This window comes from Ammodytes marinus (genome assembly GCF_949987685.1).
Source record: "Ammodytes marinus genome assembly, chromosome: 12".
Lineage (NCBI taxonomy): Eukaryota > Metazoa > Chordata > Actinopteri > Uranoscopiformes > Ammodytidae > Ammodytes > Ammodytes marinus.
In genome coordinates, this window is record NC_137216.1 from 1,158,683 (window position 1) to 1,175,418 (window position 16,736).

Here is a 16,736-nt window from a genome sequence, read left to right on the forward strand (position 1 = left end):
GCTAAACGGGATTTTCTGGGGTAATCATAGTTCAGTTATGGTCTACAGCAGTGGTTTTCAAACTGTGGGGCGCGCAGTAACAGTAGTCAATAATTTGGGCAAGTCTTTCTGCCTATCTTTCTCACTCCACTGCACACTCTGTCACTACTATCCATGCTTAAAGGAAGCAGGATTAAACCACTGGATTAAGATGTTCAAATGTATTTTAAAAAAGCAAAACAAAAACATACTCAGATAAAGATGTTAAAATGTTTAAAAACATGTGTTTAAAAATGCACAAAGATGTTTAGAATGTTTCAAAAATATGTTTAGAATGTGTGAAATAGGAACAGAGTTGTTTAAAATGTGTAAAATAATGAAAAGATCTTTCTAAACACACAGGGATTTTGAACAAATGTTTGGGGGATTGTTCTCTGAAGGGGGGCTCACTCTTTCACACTTTGAAAACCTCTGGTCTACAGTTTAGACCCTAGTTCCTGCGGTGGAAACACAAATAGTTCCTGTAAAGGTTCCTTGTTCAGGGAACAGCTATAGTAACACATGTTAAGGGGCACTTTACACGGTGAAAACGTGACAGTTTTCCCGTTTTTGGTTTAAAAAAAAAACTCCGTTCAGACACAATTTATCTGACATCTTCACTCGTACACATGTTTTCAGAGGAAACAGGATGAAATCGCTGTAGTAAGCATGCCAGGCCAGCAGTTGGCGGTACAAGGTAGTAGTAGATAGCTTTTCCGGTACAATTTGATGCATAAAACCTTACTGTAACCGACAATTAATGCCACTAACGTTCATAAAGCGGTTGGTGTAAGCTTGGGGTTACAAGTATTGTAAATGGCAAGCTTTCTGTCCTCTTATTTCACCGCATTGAACTCGTGAAAACAGAAGACATGCTGATAGTGAAGGGGCTTTGTGAGCGGCTACTTTCCTGTTAGGCGTACTTCAAAATAAAAGTCAACTCACGTTTGTCCAGTGAAATGCTATTAATGTTTAGCCAGTGAAATGCTTTTACTGTGAAGCCTTAACTGCTCCTTTTGTTGAACAGTAACTTAACCGCTGCGCGCTGAACTATGGATAGTGTTTTTTAATGTAGAGAGAGCCGTGTCCCTGGCATATAGAAGCTACACACGTTTATTTTGCTAGAAAAACCAGCAGAGCACAAATCTTTCCCCAGACAAAGTGACTATAGACTAAATTGGTGAGTGTTATAGGCCTATTTAAGCCCTGCACGACACTCTCCGCTGATCACAGTGATGGTGCCGCGGAGACACCGTGCATGTTATGTTGTCTTCTAACTTTATAACTCGCGTGTGGGTATTTTGACAGCAAATGTTATAGACTACGCATGTGTGAAGTGGAGCCGTGACGTCAGCGTTACTAGGGAAAATGGTTTCGGTGTTTACAAGAAACCAAAACCGTTGTGTTTTCCAAAAAATCCTCCCTGGGAGGTGATCTCAAAAACTTGCGGTTTCATGCCTGCGTTTGCTGTTTTCATGTACATGATATAGTGCAACCGTGGGAATATTTCCGCGTTTGCACCGTTTCGTGTTGTCGTGTAAAGTGCCCCTAAGAAACAGGAATTTAATACACCAAACATAATCCAATTTAAAGTCCATATATTGTAGTCCGATTTAAAAATAATAATAATCCAAATTCCAAAATATCACCTCTTATTATGATATTGGACAGTATCGGCTGATTTACAAAACCCAGATATGGGATTGGAACTGAAAAGAAGTGAATAGGTGAACTATGTCCAGCACAACAAGCTCAGAACGTGAGTTACAGGAACACACTTGGCTTCACATGAAGTAATGAAGCAGAAAGTCTGCTCCTCTTTTTGGTCTGTGGTAAGCCAATTCAAATAGTTGTGTATTTAATCAGAGTAGGATAACTGTGCCATGGTTGGTTTACATGCAAGATAGTGGTTACTGCAGGCTCTGTAGGCATGTGCGTCAAGTAAAACTACTATTAACTTAGCAGCGGCTAACCTTACTATGAAAACATCAAATCAACTAAGCTCAGTGAGTAAGAAGCCAAACCAATATATGCACATTTACAGGTTAAACAATCTTGTGCTTACCTGTTTGTAAGCTAATGCTGTGCTTTCAAGAGTTGTGTTAACAATACCAGTTGAACAAGTCCTTTGATGCGCTGCAACTCGTGATCCTGTTTGATCCACGCTGGTAAACTGTTCTGGTTGTGCTGTTGAAATGGATTGAGGAAACAGGTTGCTCACATCATTCTAAGCTCATGTTTAATGAAGATATGAAATATCCTCAAACTTATTTATACTATTTTAATGACACAAAGTATTTTCTTAATGTTAGTACGGTAGTCAGAGCGGCACAGAGTATACGGTATAAAGTAATTAAGAAATATAGGACTGACATCTGTAAAATGTGTTAATGTTACCCAAATGCCTTCCACTCTTCAACAGGAGTTTAAAGATACTGCCTCCTCAGTGTCCATCGATAAACTGCAGGAGGGACAGCGTTACTGTACCAAAGTGCAGTATATTTACTACAATACATTGGTGGGACTGGCCAGCTGTACCCAATGTGAGCTCATCCCTGAGTCAGGTAAGACCATGTTTGGAGTTGCTGCTGCAGCTAAGATGTTTTTTTGTGGAACGTTCATGAAAAAATCAAATGAGCCATGAATTTATGAACTTGCATTGAAGAAAATATGTAATTTTTCTGAGGGCTGTAAATAGGCCAATCTATGTGGCTTAATAGCATGCTATTAATTATGATTGATTGCGTCAAGTGTCTAAGGATGAATGCTAAGATTATCTGGTTTCTACCTTTTGCCTTAAGTTCCAATATAGCTAACGTTAGCTAGCTGCTGATAGCCCACACTTTTCATTTCCAAAGGTGACTGTAATTTCATTACCAATGTAAAGTGTCATAAATAGTTAACACTGGTGCCAAGTCATGATTCCAAAAAAACATTTGATATGTTTTGAAAAATCCAGGAGAATAAATATTCCATTATAATTGTTTCACCAGGAACATGAATATTGTCTTTTCCTTTACAAAAATAAATACATTTCCACCATAAACTGATGCAGAAAAGGCAGATTGGTGGATAGAAATCCACCAGAATCGGGGGCGCCCGTAGCTCAGTGGGTAGGTGTAAACATAAAATAGGGGCTACGACTTCACAAGTCCTTTGTTACAGGTGCACAAATCCTATCCTGTGCATCACAACTTCAAAGAGTCATGCACTTGACACTTATGCTACAATCATTGCAGCGCAGTTGGTGCAAAACACATTTGCACACCCGTGTTTCATCTGAGAACATGCACAAAATGTGTGCATTCTTAAACCATAATTTGAACTAATGCTTCAGAAGTTGCACATCTGTGAAGTCGGCAAGTTCGGATGAGATTATTTACAACACAAGAAAGCAAATAGTGAAGTGACAACAAGCGCGTCAGCCAGGTGATCCGGGGGGACGCCCTACCAACTGAGCTAAGGGTGCCCCCGTTGTTTTTACTTTGGGATTAAAAAGAAGGCATGTCAGTAAACAACATGTTTGGCCCTAAGTGAGATTCTCGTTTCGTACAGTGGCCCTTTGTGAAAATGGACTTGACACCCCTGCCTTAGTGCATATTAATGCAGCTGCAAAATGAAAAATTATACAAAGTCTATTATGATGCTGTATTTAACCAAAAACTGACATCCAACATTTTAGAGCCGGCTGCTACAAAGCATTTCATATAATAAAGGATATCAAATTTTAGGATGATTTGACTTGACTTGGTGTTTTCTCTCCCTTTTTTAGGTTGTGTTTGGCAACTGCCCCTTTAACATTGAATATTGGAGAGCTTCATGACGCATAAAAAAATAGTTTGAATCAATCCCTGCAGATGTCGTAAGGATGTAAATAATGAATGAGGCTAATTGAAGCCGATTGATTCCTTTTGGTGGAGTATTCTTTAGTGTGCTACAACATGGAAAAATTGACATTTTTTTTTAATTACGATAAATTAGTATATGGGTTGCTGCGGTAGTAGGTGTCACCGGTGTTACTCGCTGGATAGGCTCACTCCAATTACATCACTTGGCCACCGGCCACACAGTAGGCTATTTTCAGTGTTTTATTGGGTATTAAAAGTGTCTGCTGGGGCGCCCTTAGCTCAGTTGGTAGGGCGTCCCCCCCCCGGGCCGGGCCCAGCAGCAGACCTGGGTTTGATTCCCGCCCGCGGTCGTTCTCTGCATGTCACTCCCCTCTCTGCCCCATTTCACCTCTGTCTCTCTGCACTGTCAATAAAGACTGTGGCTCTGAGGCCTGTTTCAGGTAGCTGGTTTTACATACTCTGGGTTGATAAGTAACTCTGGGTTTTCGGTTTCAGAACAGTGGATCGGCGTTGGGTTTATCAACTCTGAGCGCGTTCACTCTGGTTGGAGCGTGTGCGTAAAAGCCATCGTCAATGGATCGCTGATAACATGATTCACCATGGAAACAGAAGAAACAAATGCTTGATCCTCCCACTTCTCCACTTCTCAAAAAAGAAATCTCCGCTCCTCCCACTGAGTTAGAAATATTAACGAATGAGCTTATGGTAGCCTATGGAGAAGAATTAACGGGATATTGTCTCATAACTCTGATCTAATCTCCTCGGCAATTCAGAAAAAACAGAGCAAACATTTTTTGTCAAGATAATAATTTCGCTTCCGTATGAGAAGCCATAGTCTATTTTAAAAAGTTACGCATATCAGCTGTAAAGTAATAAAGCTGGTGCGGCACAGCATCGCTGACAGTGTTTTATATTAGCTGTATAATTATGTTGGCAAGCTATAGCCTAATAGCCTGCTGTGCAGTAAACAGAACAGACTGTCGCTTCTTTTAAATGGGGAGTGAAAGACATTAACGTCAAGACACATTAGGTGACAGTTTCCATTGAAGCGCCTGATTGATTTATTACCAGATCCATTTTCCTCAAGTGATCACAGTTTAAATTATTATATCATTTTTATATTCATATTAGGCTATTTAACGAGGCTCGTCTGTGACTTTAGGATCGCACAAGTGAACTATAACGATCGCGTGCAGCCGCAGCGTTACATGAATCCACCTGACATAAATCTGTTCAGTGGCACAGACGTTAAAAAACATACAATACAAATAGGTTTATTAATCAGAATGTAGAGCATGTCACGATGTGTAAGGTGGCCGCCTATGAACGGCTGAGAACAAGGCTACTGATCAGATAAATGATCGGTCAAACGTAAAATCATCAGGAAATGATAAAAACATCCCGATGGAGATTTCTATGCAGTGATTTTGCTTCAAACTGTACAGGGACGCGTGTGACAGTGACACTCTTTCTTCAGTCGGAGCTGCAGCGTAAAGTGAAAACAAACTCAGGGTAGGTCTAACCACCTCCCGAGCAGGTTAGACCCACGGCGTATGTTGCCGCAGTAACTGACCCTCGGTTGCGCTGAACCTGCTACCTGAAACGGAAAACCCAGAGTTTCCACCAACTCAGAGCGAACAAACTCTGGGTTGCCTCAAAACCAGCTACCTGAAACAGGCCTCAGGTGGTTAAGCGGGTTGGCCAACGATCCAAGGGTTGGCGGTTCAATCCCCGCCCGGCCACCTGTGTCATGGTTGTTGTGTCCTTGGGCAAGACACTTCACCCACCTTGCCTGGTGTGAATGTTTATGATTGCTGTATGTTTGAGGTGGTGGTCGGAGGGGCCGTTGGCGCTGAATGGCAGCCACGCTTCCGTCAGTCTGCCCCAGGGTAGCTGTGGCTACTCTCGTAGTTTACCACCACCGGTATGACTGTGTGTGAACGAATTGAACCTGGAACCCTGTAAGCGCTTTGAGTCCTAAGGGAATAAAGCGCTATATAAATCCAATCAATTATTATTATTATTATAAAAATGCCCAAAAAATATCTTAAAAAAAAATAAAAGTGTCTGCTCACACAGTGCAGAGCCGAGTGGCCTCACAAAACAACAGAGCCTCTCGCAACGAGAGGAGAGTTTACCAACATGACCATAGTGTTTTTTTTTTTTTTTTTTTTTTTTTTTTAACTTCTTTTTATTGAGTTTTTACATTATAAAAAACAATTACAAAATAAACATTGAAATATATCTATATCTCCCCGACCCACACCCCCTCTTGATGTACAATTAAATGCATATGAATAACATAAAAAAAAATATATATGTATATATATATATATATATAATAATAATAAAAAATAAAAATAAAGTACAATGGTACTAGTTGAAATAGCACAGGAATACAGAAGTAATAATACAATAAGTACTAAAATACTGTAATAATTAATTAAAAAAAAAAAAAAAAAAAAAAAAAAACTCTTACACTCTTTCTGACAAGGGATAAACACTCATGACAGTACTCGATACACTATACACTACGAATCCACCCAGTCTGTAATTTGGGTAATGTTATCAAAATACAAGAGAAAAGGCATCCATACTTTTTCAAATTTATTTGCAGCTCCCCTCAATGTGAATTTGATCTTTTCAAGCTTTAAATAGAACATGATCTCTTTTAGCCATCTAGTATGAGATGGTGGGACTGGTCTCTTCCAGTTAAGCAGTATAAGGCGGCGGGCTAGCAAAGTTGTAAATGCGACCACATCATGCAACCCAGCCGGCCATATTGTATCTCTGGGCATCACCCCAAAAAGAGCAATGATGGGCTGAGGACTAATTTTAATACTGTAAATGTCGCTAAGAGAGCCAAAAATCTTTTCCCAAAATGTCTGAAGCCGCTGGCATGACCAAAACATATGTAACCAGGTGGCGGTAGAAGATTTACATCGCTCACACGTGGGATCGGTGTTTGGATATATCTTTGCTAGTTTCTCTTTAGTGAGGTGAAGACGATGAAGTATCTTAAACTGAATTAAACCGTGCCTGGCACAGGGAGATGAGGAGTGCACACGCCCAAGGATTAAATCCCACTGATCATCTTCAAATGACAGACCTAGATCATGTTCCCAAATCAATTTTAAATTTATCAGAGTTTGAGGATTGATAGCATCAATTACCCCATAAATCCAGGAGATGGCACCCTTGAGATCAGTGTCTGCTGCTAAAAGGATATCAATAGGTGTGCTTGGTGGTTGAGCAGGGAAGGGATGATAACCGCTTTGTACAAAGTGTCTAATCTGCATATACCGAAACATATGGGAACGGGGCAATAAGTACTTCTCTGAAAGTTGCCTAAAGGAAGCAAATATCTTGTTTAGATATAAATCTTGAACTAGTCTAATTCCATTGCCATGCCAGGCCCGAAAAGCCAGATCTGACATGGAGGGGGTGAAAAGATGGTTTGAAAGGATAGGAGCCTGTAGTGAAGCGCTTTGCAATCCAAAATGTTTCCGAAATTGAACCCAGATCTTTATGGTATGGGCAACTACAGGGTTTTCAAAGGAGCCAGAATTAAGAGGTAAAGGAGCCGTTATCAGCGAGTGGAGTTGCAATTTAAAAGATTCCAATTCAACCCACGCAGGAGCTTCCACACCAGAACTACACTTAGCCCATATCATAACCTTCTGTATATTGCTAGCCCAGTAATAATAAAGGAAATTAGGCATTGCCATCCCTCCCAATTTTTTCGGTCTTTGTAAAAAAGATTTACGAATACGAGGGATCTTACCATCCCATAAAAAAGCACTTAAGACTTGATCCAGTGTCAAAAAATGTTTCTTTGGAATAAAAATCGGAATACATTGAAATAAGTAAAGAAACCTGGGGAGGATGTTCATCTTTATTAGATTAATCCGGCCAGCCAACGAAAGAGGCAATGCACGCCACCGACTTATATCCTGCTTGCACCGATCGAGTAATGGTGTAAAATTTAGTTGATATAGCTTATGGAAGGAGCGTGGTACCACTACCCCAAGGTATGTAAAAAGAGAGGGCGCTCTCTTGAATGGAAAAACAGCAGAAGGCATATTTAGAGCTGCAGAATTAATGGGATAGAATTCGCTTTTTTGTAAATTCAATTTGTAACCTGAAAACTTTCCAAATTGTTCTATTGTTGACAGAACATGCGGCAATGATGAGACTGGGTCAGCAATATACAGAAGAAGATCATCAGCGTAAAGAGAAAGTTTGTGCGTAGTATTCCCTCGGGTAATCCCCTCAATTGCCTGGCAAAGTGGGAAATATTTTGATTGTAAATTATTTGTATTAACGGAAGCTAAGGGAGAAGCATATAATAGTTCAACCCAAGAAATGAAATCCTTGCCAAAGCCAAATTTCCTCATTGCCATAAATAAATATTCCCACTCCACCCGGTCAAAAGCTTTCTCTGCATCTAAGCTTATTACACATTCGGGGACTTCAGACCGGGTGGAAGTGTAAATGATATCAAAAAGCCTCCGAATATTAGAAAAAGAGTGTCTGCTACGAATAAATCCGGTTTGATCTGACAGCACCAAATCTGGGAGAACGTTCTCGAGCCGCCTAGCGAGAGTCTTGGCCAGGATTTTATAATCTAAATTTAAAAGGGAAATTGGTCTGTAAGACTGACAACACAAAGGATCTTTGCCCTTTTTGTGTAGGAGACAAATGAAGGCCTGATTCAAGGTTTCAGGGAGATGGCCAGATGAATACGATTCATTAAACATAGACAGCATTAATGGGGATAAATCCTTAGCAAATTTTTTAAAAAACTCCACTGGGAACCCATCCGGTCCGGGGGATTTCCCAGATTGCATACTTAAAATGGAATCTGAAATTTCCTTTAACGTCAAAGGGGAATCCAGGTCACTTTTCTGAGAATCAACAAGGGATGGCAGTGTCAAATTGTGAAAAAAAGAATCGGAAACGCTATTGTCACAATCGGAAGTGTATAGATTGGTATAGAATGACACAAAAGAATCATTGATCTCCTTGTGGTCTGTGGTCACCACGCCCGAGGTGGTCTTAACTTGGATTATCTGGCGCGAGGCGGCAGCCTGGCGGGATTGGTGAGCAAGAAGCTTGCCTGCCTTGTCGCCAAACTCATAAAATGTATGTCGAGATTTCAATAACAGCTGTTCCGCTTTTGACGTGGAAGCTAAATCAAACTCTGTCTGTAGACAAATCCGTTGACGGTAAAGTTCAGCAGTGGGTGCTGAGGCATATTGGTTGTCTAGCTTCAAAATCTGGACAGACAGATCTTCTAATTTAGCCATCCTAGCTTTTTTAGTGTGTGAAGCATATCCAATAATTTGGCCGCGTATGTAAGCTTTTAGTGTTTCCCATATGGTACTATGAGATACTTCCGGAGAGGCATTTGTTTCAATAAAAGTCCTAATTTGTTTTTGAATGAATGTCACAAATGCACTCTCGGAGAGCAAAAGAGGGTTCAAGCGCCATGATTTATATAGGGCAGGTTGATCAGGAAAATTCAGTTCAAAAGAAAGGGGGGCGTGATCGGATATAACTATACCGTGATAAATAGGTGGGGCTGAAAGGGGTAAAAGCCTAGAATCTAAAATAAAAAAGTCGATTCTAGAAAACGTATGGTGGACTGGAGAAAAGAAAGAAAAAGCCCTACTGTTAGGGAAATGAAAGCGCCAAGGGTCAAACATACCATATTGTTCCATAAAAGTATTAATAGCTGCAGCAGTTTTGGAAATGGGGGAAGGGTTGGTCGATGAGCGGTCCAGACTGGGGCAGAGCACACAATTGAAATCCCCCCCAATAATCAACTGACGATTATTGACATCAGGGATAGTAGAGAAAAAAGAGTTAATAAAGTTACAGTCATCCCAGTTGGGAGCATAGACACTAGCAAGGATGACAGGCTTACTTAAAAGCTGACCAGTAACAATAATGAACCTGCCATCTGGATCTGCAATTATTTTGTCGCTTTCAAAGGTAACGCCTTTGTGTACCAGAATGGCTGTGCCCCTAGCCTTAGAATTGAACTTAGAATGGAAGACTTTACCCACCCAACTCCTCTGAATTCTCACAACATCTGCCCTGCATAAATGAGTTTCTTGGAGGAAAGCTATTCCTACACCAAGTTGATCTAAATGTGCTAACACTTTATTCCTCTTTACAGGGTGGTTCAGTGCTTTTACGTTCCAAGAGATGAACTTAACTTTTCTGCCACTCATCTTAACTGAGCTCATACTTTTTAATCACAGTAATAATGACAGTAGCAATGATAAGTGTATGTCAATAGAGTAATATAAGGAAGAAAGAAAAAGAGCGAAAAAAAAAAAAAAAAAAAAAGTGTATAATATACATTATAATGACTCAAGAGTATGCCCACCCCCCCTCCCCAGCACTTACCCAAACTAAGTGCACTAAAACCCCAAAAAACACGCTTGCACAAGAGGTGTATCTTAGCTCAACAATGCTTACACCTTAACTCTCCTCACTAGACAGAGGGTAAATAAACTTAAAACCACTCAATATTGTCATTCAGTACACAATTAGTTTCCACCATGTCCACTTTTTTCCCCTTCAAACTTATTGTCTGACGTGACCTGCCCGGGCAGCTTCCACCAAACCAATACATTAAAAGAAAAAGAAAAAAGTAAGGCTATTCAAATATAGCATCACACAAAATGTAAACATTGGCAACGTGTGATATTCAGACTAATAGCCCCGGATTGACGTTGAAGTAAACTAGAAACGTTATAACCACAAATGAGTTTGGGTAGGAAGATCACAGTCAATTACAACATGAGGTTGAAGTCCCACATACCATCACTCCCCGTTGTTTCTCGCCGTGCCCAACGTAGGAATAGTGGACTTGGCAAAAGCAGCCGCCTCGGAGGGGTCGGCGAATTCCTGCTTCTTCCCGTTGAAAACGAACCGGAGCCTTGCAGGGTGTAGTAGGGAGTATTTCACTCCTGCCTCTCTCAGCAGCTTTTTGACTGGAAGGAAAGCGGCTCTCCGGTGTAGTAAATCAGCACTGAGGTCGGGGTAAAAGCTGATCTTTGCACCTCGGTAGGTCAGCTGGCCTCTCTCGTAAGACATCCGAAGAATCTGCTCCTTCGTCTGGTAGTAGTGCATCCGGACAACCATCGCGCGCGGGGGACCAGACGGCTGCGGCGGTCTTAAAGTGCGGTGGGCACGGTCAACCACAGGCGGGCGAGTGAAACTGTCCTCTCCAAAAATCTCGATCAGGAACTTTTCCATAAAAGCAGTTGGGTGGTTTCCTTCGACTTTCTCCTCCAAACCAGTAACTCTTATATTATTCCTCCTGGAGAAGTTTTCCAGGGAGTCTAATTTAGCGTACAGCTTGGAGTTCTCATCTTGCAAAGCAGCGTAGCAAGTTTCAAGCTCACCCACTCGCCCATCCACGTCCGTCAGAGAGGTTTCGATGTCGGATATTTTATCGGTGTGCACAGAAACGGTAGCTTGGAGGGTTGAAATAGAAGAACGTAGCTCTGATAAAATTTCGTCCTTCATAGCGGCTACATCAGCTTTGATGGCCTCTCGCAGTTCTTTCAGAGCCCCGTGCGATAGCTCCACGTTGGCATTGCTCACCGTTGATTTGCCAGCAGCATTACTGGCTGGTTTGCTAGCATTGCTCGGAGTCGGCATGGGAGTCGGCGTAGCTGGTTTGCTAGCAAAGGCATTTGTTAGCAGGGACTGCTCAGACTTTGCGTTTTTACCTCTGCCGGGTTTGTTCGACATGTTAACCGGATAGAAGGTATCAGAAAAGTGACAAAGGGTGGTGAGGGGAAAAACGACGTGACTTTAGCCGAGAAATAGGGCTTTAAGCCGATAAATTATGTAATATGCGAGGAGAGCTCGTGAGGGACGTCTTCACTCCGCCATGACACCGCCCATAGTGGTTTTAACGTGGAAAGCAAATGCGCCTATTTGGCAATATTTTGGATTCAAACCATATGTAAAAGCCATTTTCCTGTTTGCCATTTGTGTTGTAATGTCTGTTTTGACCACTGAGTGTTGCTGTGCCCTACTGCAGGCACAGGTTAAAGGGTACGTCATTTGGGTTACCTCTGTTGTTTGACCCCGCAAGGGCATATGGTTTTTGACCGCTAGAAGCTCAATTGTCAAAGTTGTTGATATCACTGAGGAACTAAAGGAACGTATTCCGTACATGTACAGTAATTGGTGTCATGGTGAGCAAATAAACGGACTGCAAACCGGAGATGATCGCTTGGTTCATTCATTGCTTCACACAGCTACATGATAGGCTACAAATATTGAGGGAAACATCACAGCGCGTCTACCAGGTCACCCGGGAGTCAAACCACATGGAGCACACACATTGGATGTGGCTTCTATACCATAGATTGTGTATACAATGGGTGTAGCATCCAGGCTGATCTCAGTTATTTCAACTGCATCCAATCGTCCTGGCCTATGCGCATCGCCATCTTGTTAAATTTTACTCTGCCTCATTTCCTCTTACCAAAAAAGGGCATAAACGGCATCCCTAATTAGTTTCTAACTATTTAAAAAAAAAAATTTAGTCAGAACGTGATATGAGTTTTAATATAATCTGTGTGTGTGTGTGTGTGTGTGTGTGTGTGTGTGTGTGTGTGTGTGTGTGTGTGTGCGTGCGTGCGTGCGTGCGTGCGTGCGTGCGTGCGTGCGTGCGTGCGTGCGTGCGTGGCGTGGCGTGCGTGCGTGGCGTGGCGTGCGTGCGTGCATTTCCCAGGAAACCCCCCAAAACAAACAGGGGTAATAGTAGCTGTGGTGGTTGTCATCGTCATGGTTATTCTGTCACTGATGGTCGTCCTCTTGATCTCTCTTCGTGGGAGAATCAAACGGTGTCTGCGACCACCATACCAGATCCCACAAAACGTGAGCACAAACACTAATACACATTGTATATACAGTGCATAGGGAAAGTATTCACAGCGCTTCCTTTTTCCACTTTTCGTAATATGACAGCCTGGAATAAGGCTGGATTCAAAAAAAATTATCAAAATTCTACACATAATACCCCATAATGACAATTTAAAAAAAAAAATGTAAATGTTTGCAAATTTATTAGAAATAAATAAAGAAAATCTAATATGTACATAAGTATTCCCATCCTATGCTCAATACTTTGTTGTGGCACCTTTTGCAGCAATTACAGCCTCAAGTCTTTGGGAATATGAAGCCACAAGCTTGGCACAACTATTTTTTGCCGGATTCGCCCAATCCTCTTTACAGAACCTCTCGAGTTCCATCAGGTTGGATGGGGACGTTGGTGCACAGCCATTTTCAGATCAATGGGATTCAATTCGATTTTGGCTTACCTGTGCACTCGCTCCGCCTCCGCCTGAACAACTTCGCCTTCAGCCACGCCGGTGTGTTTTGCCGGTGGGTGTTTGGAAAAACGTGTAGAAGAAAGGCAGCCTTTGGTCGAGAAGAAAGGTAAAACAAATTCTGTTGTGTGGAAACACTTCGGTTTCGAGGAGTCTGACTCGGAAGTGAGGCAGTGAAGGAACAAAACACCTAAAAGATTAAAAGCTCCTGGACTCCTGCCACCGAACCACTCACCTAAGCTATGTAGTGAATGTGTACATGTATTTCATTCACTGGCCTTGTGACTTTAAATACGGATAGTATTTTGTAAACCCACCCCTCCCCCCAGACATTCTTCCTGTGGGAAGCCACAATGATTTAATCACTCTGTTTAATCAAGAGCCCACACAAACCCTCTTCCTGCCTGCCTGAGGCCCTGTTCTCACGGTGAAAACGTGACAGTTTTCCCGTTTTTGGTTTACCCCGTTCAGACACAATTTATCTGACATCTTCACCCGTACACATGTTTTCAGAGGAAACGGGACGAAATCGATGTATTAAGTATGCCAGGCCAGCAGTTGGCGATACAAGGTAGTAGTAAATAGCATTTCCGGTGCATCCGGTGTCGGCTGTAAGAATTGAATAAAAAGGCGCGCCTGCGCAAGAACGATTCTTTTTCTCAGCTCTGTGAAAAACAACAACAAACATGGCGTGTCCGCTGTTCACAGCATTGGTGCAGCAATTCCATATTTTGTTGTAGGAGCGATTGTCGGCACGATAACAAACTCATCAGCAACAGCACAGCGAATACAGCTCGGTGATCCGCCATCGTTGTTGTTGTTTTCCAACTGGCGCACATGGACCTACAAAGACGGCGCATGCCCATTTATCTCCAAACGCAATGCGCATGTGTGAGGGAAATGGTTTCGGTGTTTACAAGAAACCAAAACCGTTGTGTTTTCCAAAAAATCCTCCCTGGGAGGTGATCTCAAAAACTTGTGGTTTCATGCCTGCGTTTGCTGTTTTCATGTACATGATATAGTGCAACCGCGGGAATTTATCCGCGTTTGCACCGATTCGTGTTGCCGGGAGAACAGGGCCTGAAACCAAGGCATTGTCTTGGTTCACACCTTTGAACTCAGGTGGGGGTGCCTGGTCAGCCAAGCTGGAATGAGCCCCCCCTCCCCTTCTGCCATTGGTCTAGAAGTCTCATATGGCTTTTGATATAAGCCTGGGGCCTATCCGAAAAGTCCAATCTCCTAACCTATAAGCCTCCTTTCCTATACCTTAACCCCTAAACGTCATCGGGGTTAAGGAGAGATGAAAGGTGCTTCCTATCGAACATAGGAAAGGACAGCGCTGTTTCAAATGAATTCGACTCCACTTTTCCTAACCCACGTCATTGCGCGACGGCGAGTATTGCTGACGTGAGTCACTAGCGTGAAACTACACTATAGCCTATTCTCCGAAAATTGACCACAACAAGCGCTCGTTTGATCCATGCGTTCTTTTCATATAGATTTTAATCAGGTTGTCGCCAACAGAGTGAGAATCACTCCCATATATCCCAATTCACATGTGGAATAAAAAGAGGCTACACTTGTGTTGATGTTGAAATGAACTGCCCCCAGTAACTTCATTAAATGTGAAGTTGGTATTTTATTTTCTTATGGTGTAAATTATGTGCTACGAAAATAACTATTATGATGTTGGTCTTTTATGAGTTCTTTATTATCTTTAGCCTGTGTGTGTTTGTGTGTGTGTGTGGGGGGGGGGGGGTATTTTGTTTTAGCCGAGTTAAATCTTCCTCTCTTCTCCTCTCCTCTCTTCTGTTTTACCTCTCGTTCGTATTCGTGTAGAGTCGGTAAACTCCGGCGGTGGCCTGTTGCTTTAAATCTTGCCGCCGTAAAGGATTATGGGATACCACTATCTCCTTTCCTTTAGCATAGGTTAGCCAGGAGTAACCTATGCTAAAGGAGGGTTAAAGGATGAATCGAGGCTCCTTTCCTATGCCTTTCCTAAGCATTTTGGTTATTCGGATCACCTATCTGCCGAGCACTTCCGGGTCATCTCGATAGGAAAGGAAATTTCCTATGCAAAAAAAAGTTTTCGGATAGGCCCCTGGTGTTCCTTTACAGTCTCAGTCTACTCTTCTCTTCAACCACCATTCAAGGTGGACCCTTCTCTTCAAGCACCATCCGAGGTGCGGCCTCCTCTCAAAGCTTCCACACTGGAAGGGGAACTCTCCACTGTGAAGGCCCTGCTGCTCACGCTCTCTGCTCAGCCTTGCTAACCACCCCAGACCGGGGGTAGCTCTCCAGGCCAACCGCCTCTCCGCTTCTTCAAGCAACCAAAGGAACCAGGATCCAACCTGCTGCTCTAAGCAACCCAGGAGGAACCAGAAGAACCAGGGAACGAACCAAGCTCCCACCAAGGCCAGACCCTTAAGACGAAGAAGCTAAGAATCAAGCTAAGAGCTACAGTGTGTGTGGCTCTCCCCTCTCCTACGTGTGTGGAGGTTTGGATGTACGTGAGGGGTGCGCGATTGTAACGGGCGAACAAACAGGTCACGCAGGACACACCCTTTTATATTTTAGTGCCTAATTTATTTATATTCATTTTTCTGTTGAAAATCCAGCTCCCAGAAGGCTAAATGATGTCAGCCATTATCTCCAAATTATAGACTACAAGACATGCAGGACACAGTTGTTTACAGAGCACAGCAATCATCAGATTTAAACTTCCTCTCAAAGTTTACCAGATTGAGACATTTAACCTTAAAATGTAAATAATAGCCCAATAATAATAATAATCAAAATGTAATGGGGGGGGGGGGGGGGGGGGGGGCAGGATGTGCTCGGTGGATTGTTGTATCCTGTACAGAGGACAATACAAGTAGGGGGAGAGTGGCCTAAGTTGTGTAACTTTTCACTCAAAGTGACTTTAAAGTAAGGCCTTGACAGTAAAGTCTCCAACTCATATGTACATATATTTCAGGGTGTTGTGCATCCCTGGCAATAAAAACTTTGGATCTGGAATAAACTGCAACTTGCCCCCGGTGTGGTGTAAGTTGTGCGGTTGGAGAGAATACCATGGGGTGAATTGTGCCATTTCTATATATCTCATAAACTGTAATACAAGACAAATCCATTAGACAATTACTTATTTAAGGTTTATTTAAAGTAAATAGTTGACAAAGATTGAAGGACAATTTTCTTAAACAAGGCCTAGCAGATCTAATGGTTTTACCTGCAAAACTCACTCTTAGGCCTTTAACACCGCCGCAAAATCGGCGCTAGTTCTGGGCTAGTTCGGAGTTAGAGCCAGTGTTTTGGTTTCACACCGCCAGAAAGCCTGTAGGCCGTAAAAACCGGTTCAACTCATACCCCAGGATTGAGCAGGGTTTGAAGTGAACTGCTTGCGCCAGCGGCCGGGGGAGGGATTATCCTGACCAACCAGACCAACTAAAACCTCATGCCCGCCATGTTTAAAAACACCGCTACTACGAGACGTAAACATAACATA

General features: G+C 42.5%; 1 protein-coding gene across 3 annotated transcripts in view; it reads left to right on the forward strand.

The window, feature by feature from the left end:
- Window positions 1–16,736, forward strand: part of ifngr2 (interferon gamma receptor 2) — a 56,285-nt gene that overhangs the window by 35,738 nt on the left and 3,811 nt on the right. For 2 of the 3 annotated variants that reach the window (XM_080037783.1, XM_080037784.1), the window contains exon 5: window positions 2,441–2,582. In XM_080037783.1, coding sequence (XP_079893909.1) covers window positions 2,441–2,582 — 142 coding nt within the window. Of the gene's footprint in view, window positions 1–2,440; window positions 2,583–12,633; window positions 12,780–16,736 lie in introns of all 3 variants that reach the window. The other variant, XM_080037782.1, reaches the window with a different exon arrangement.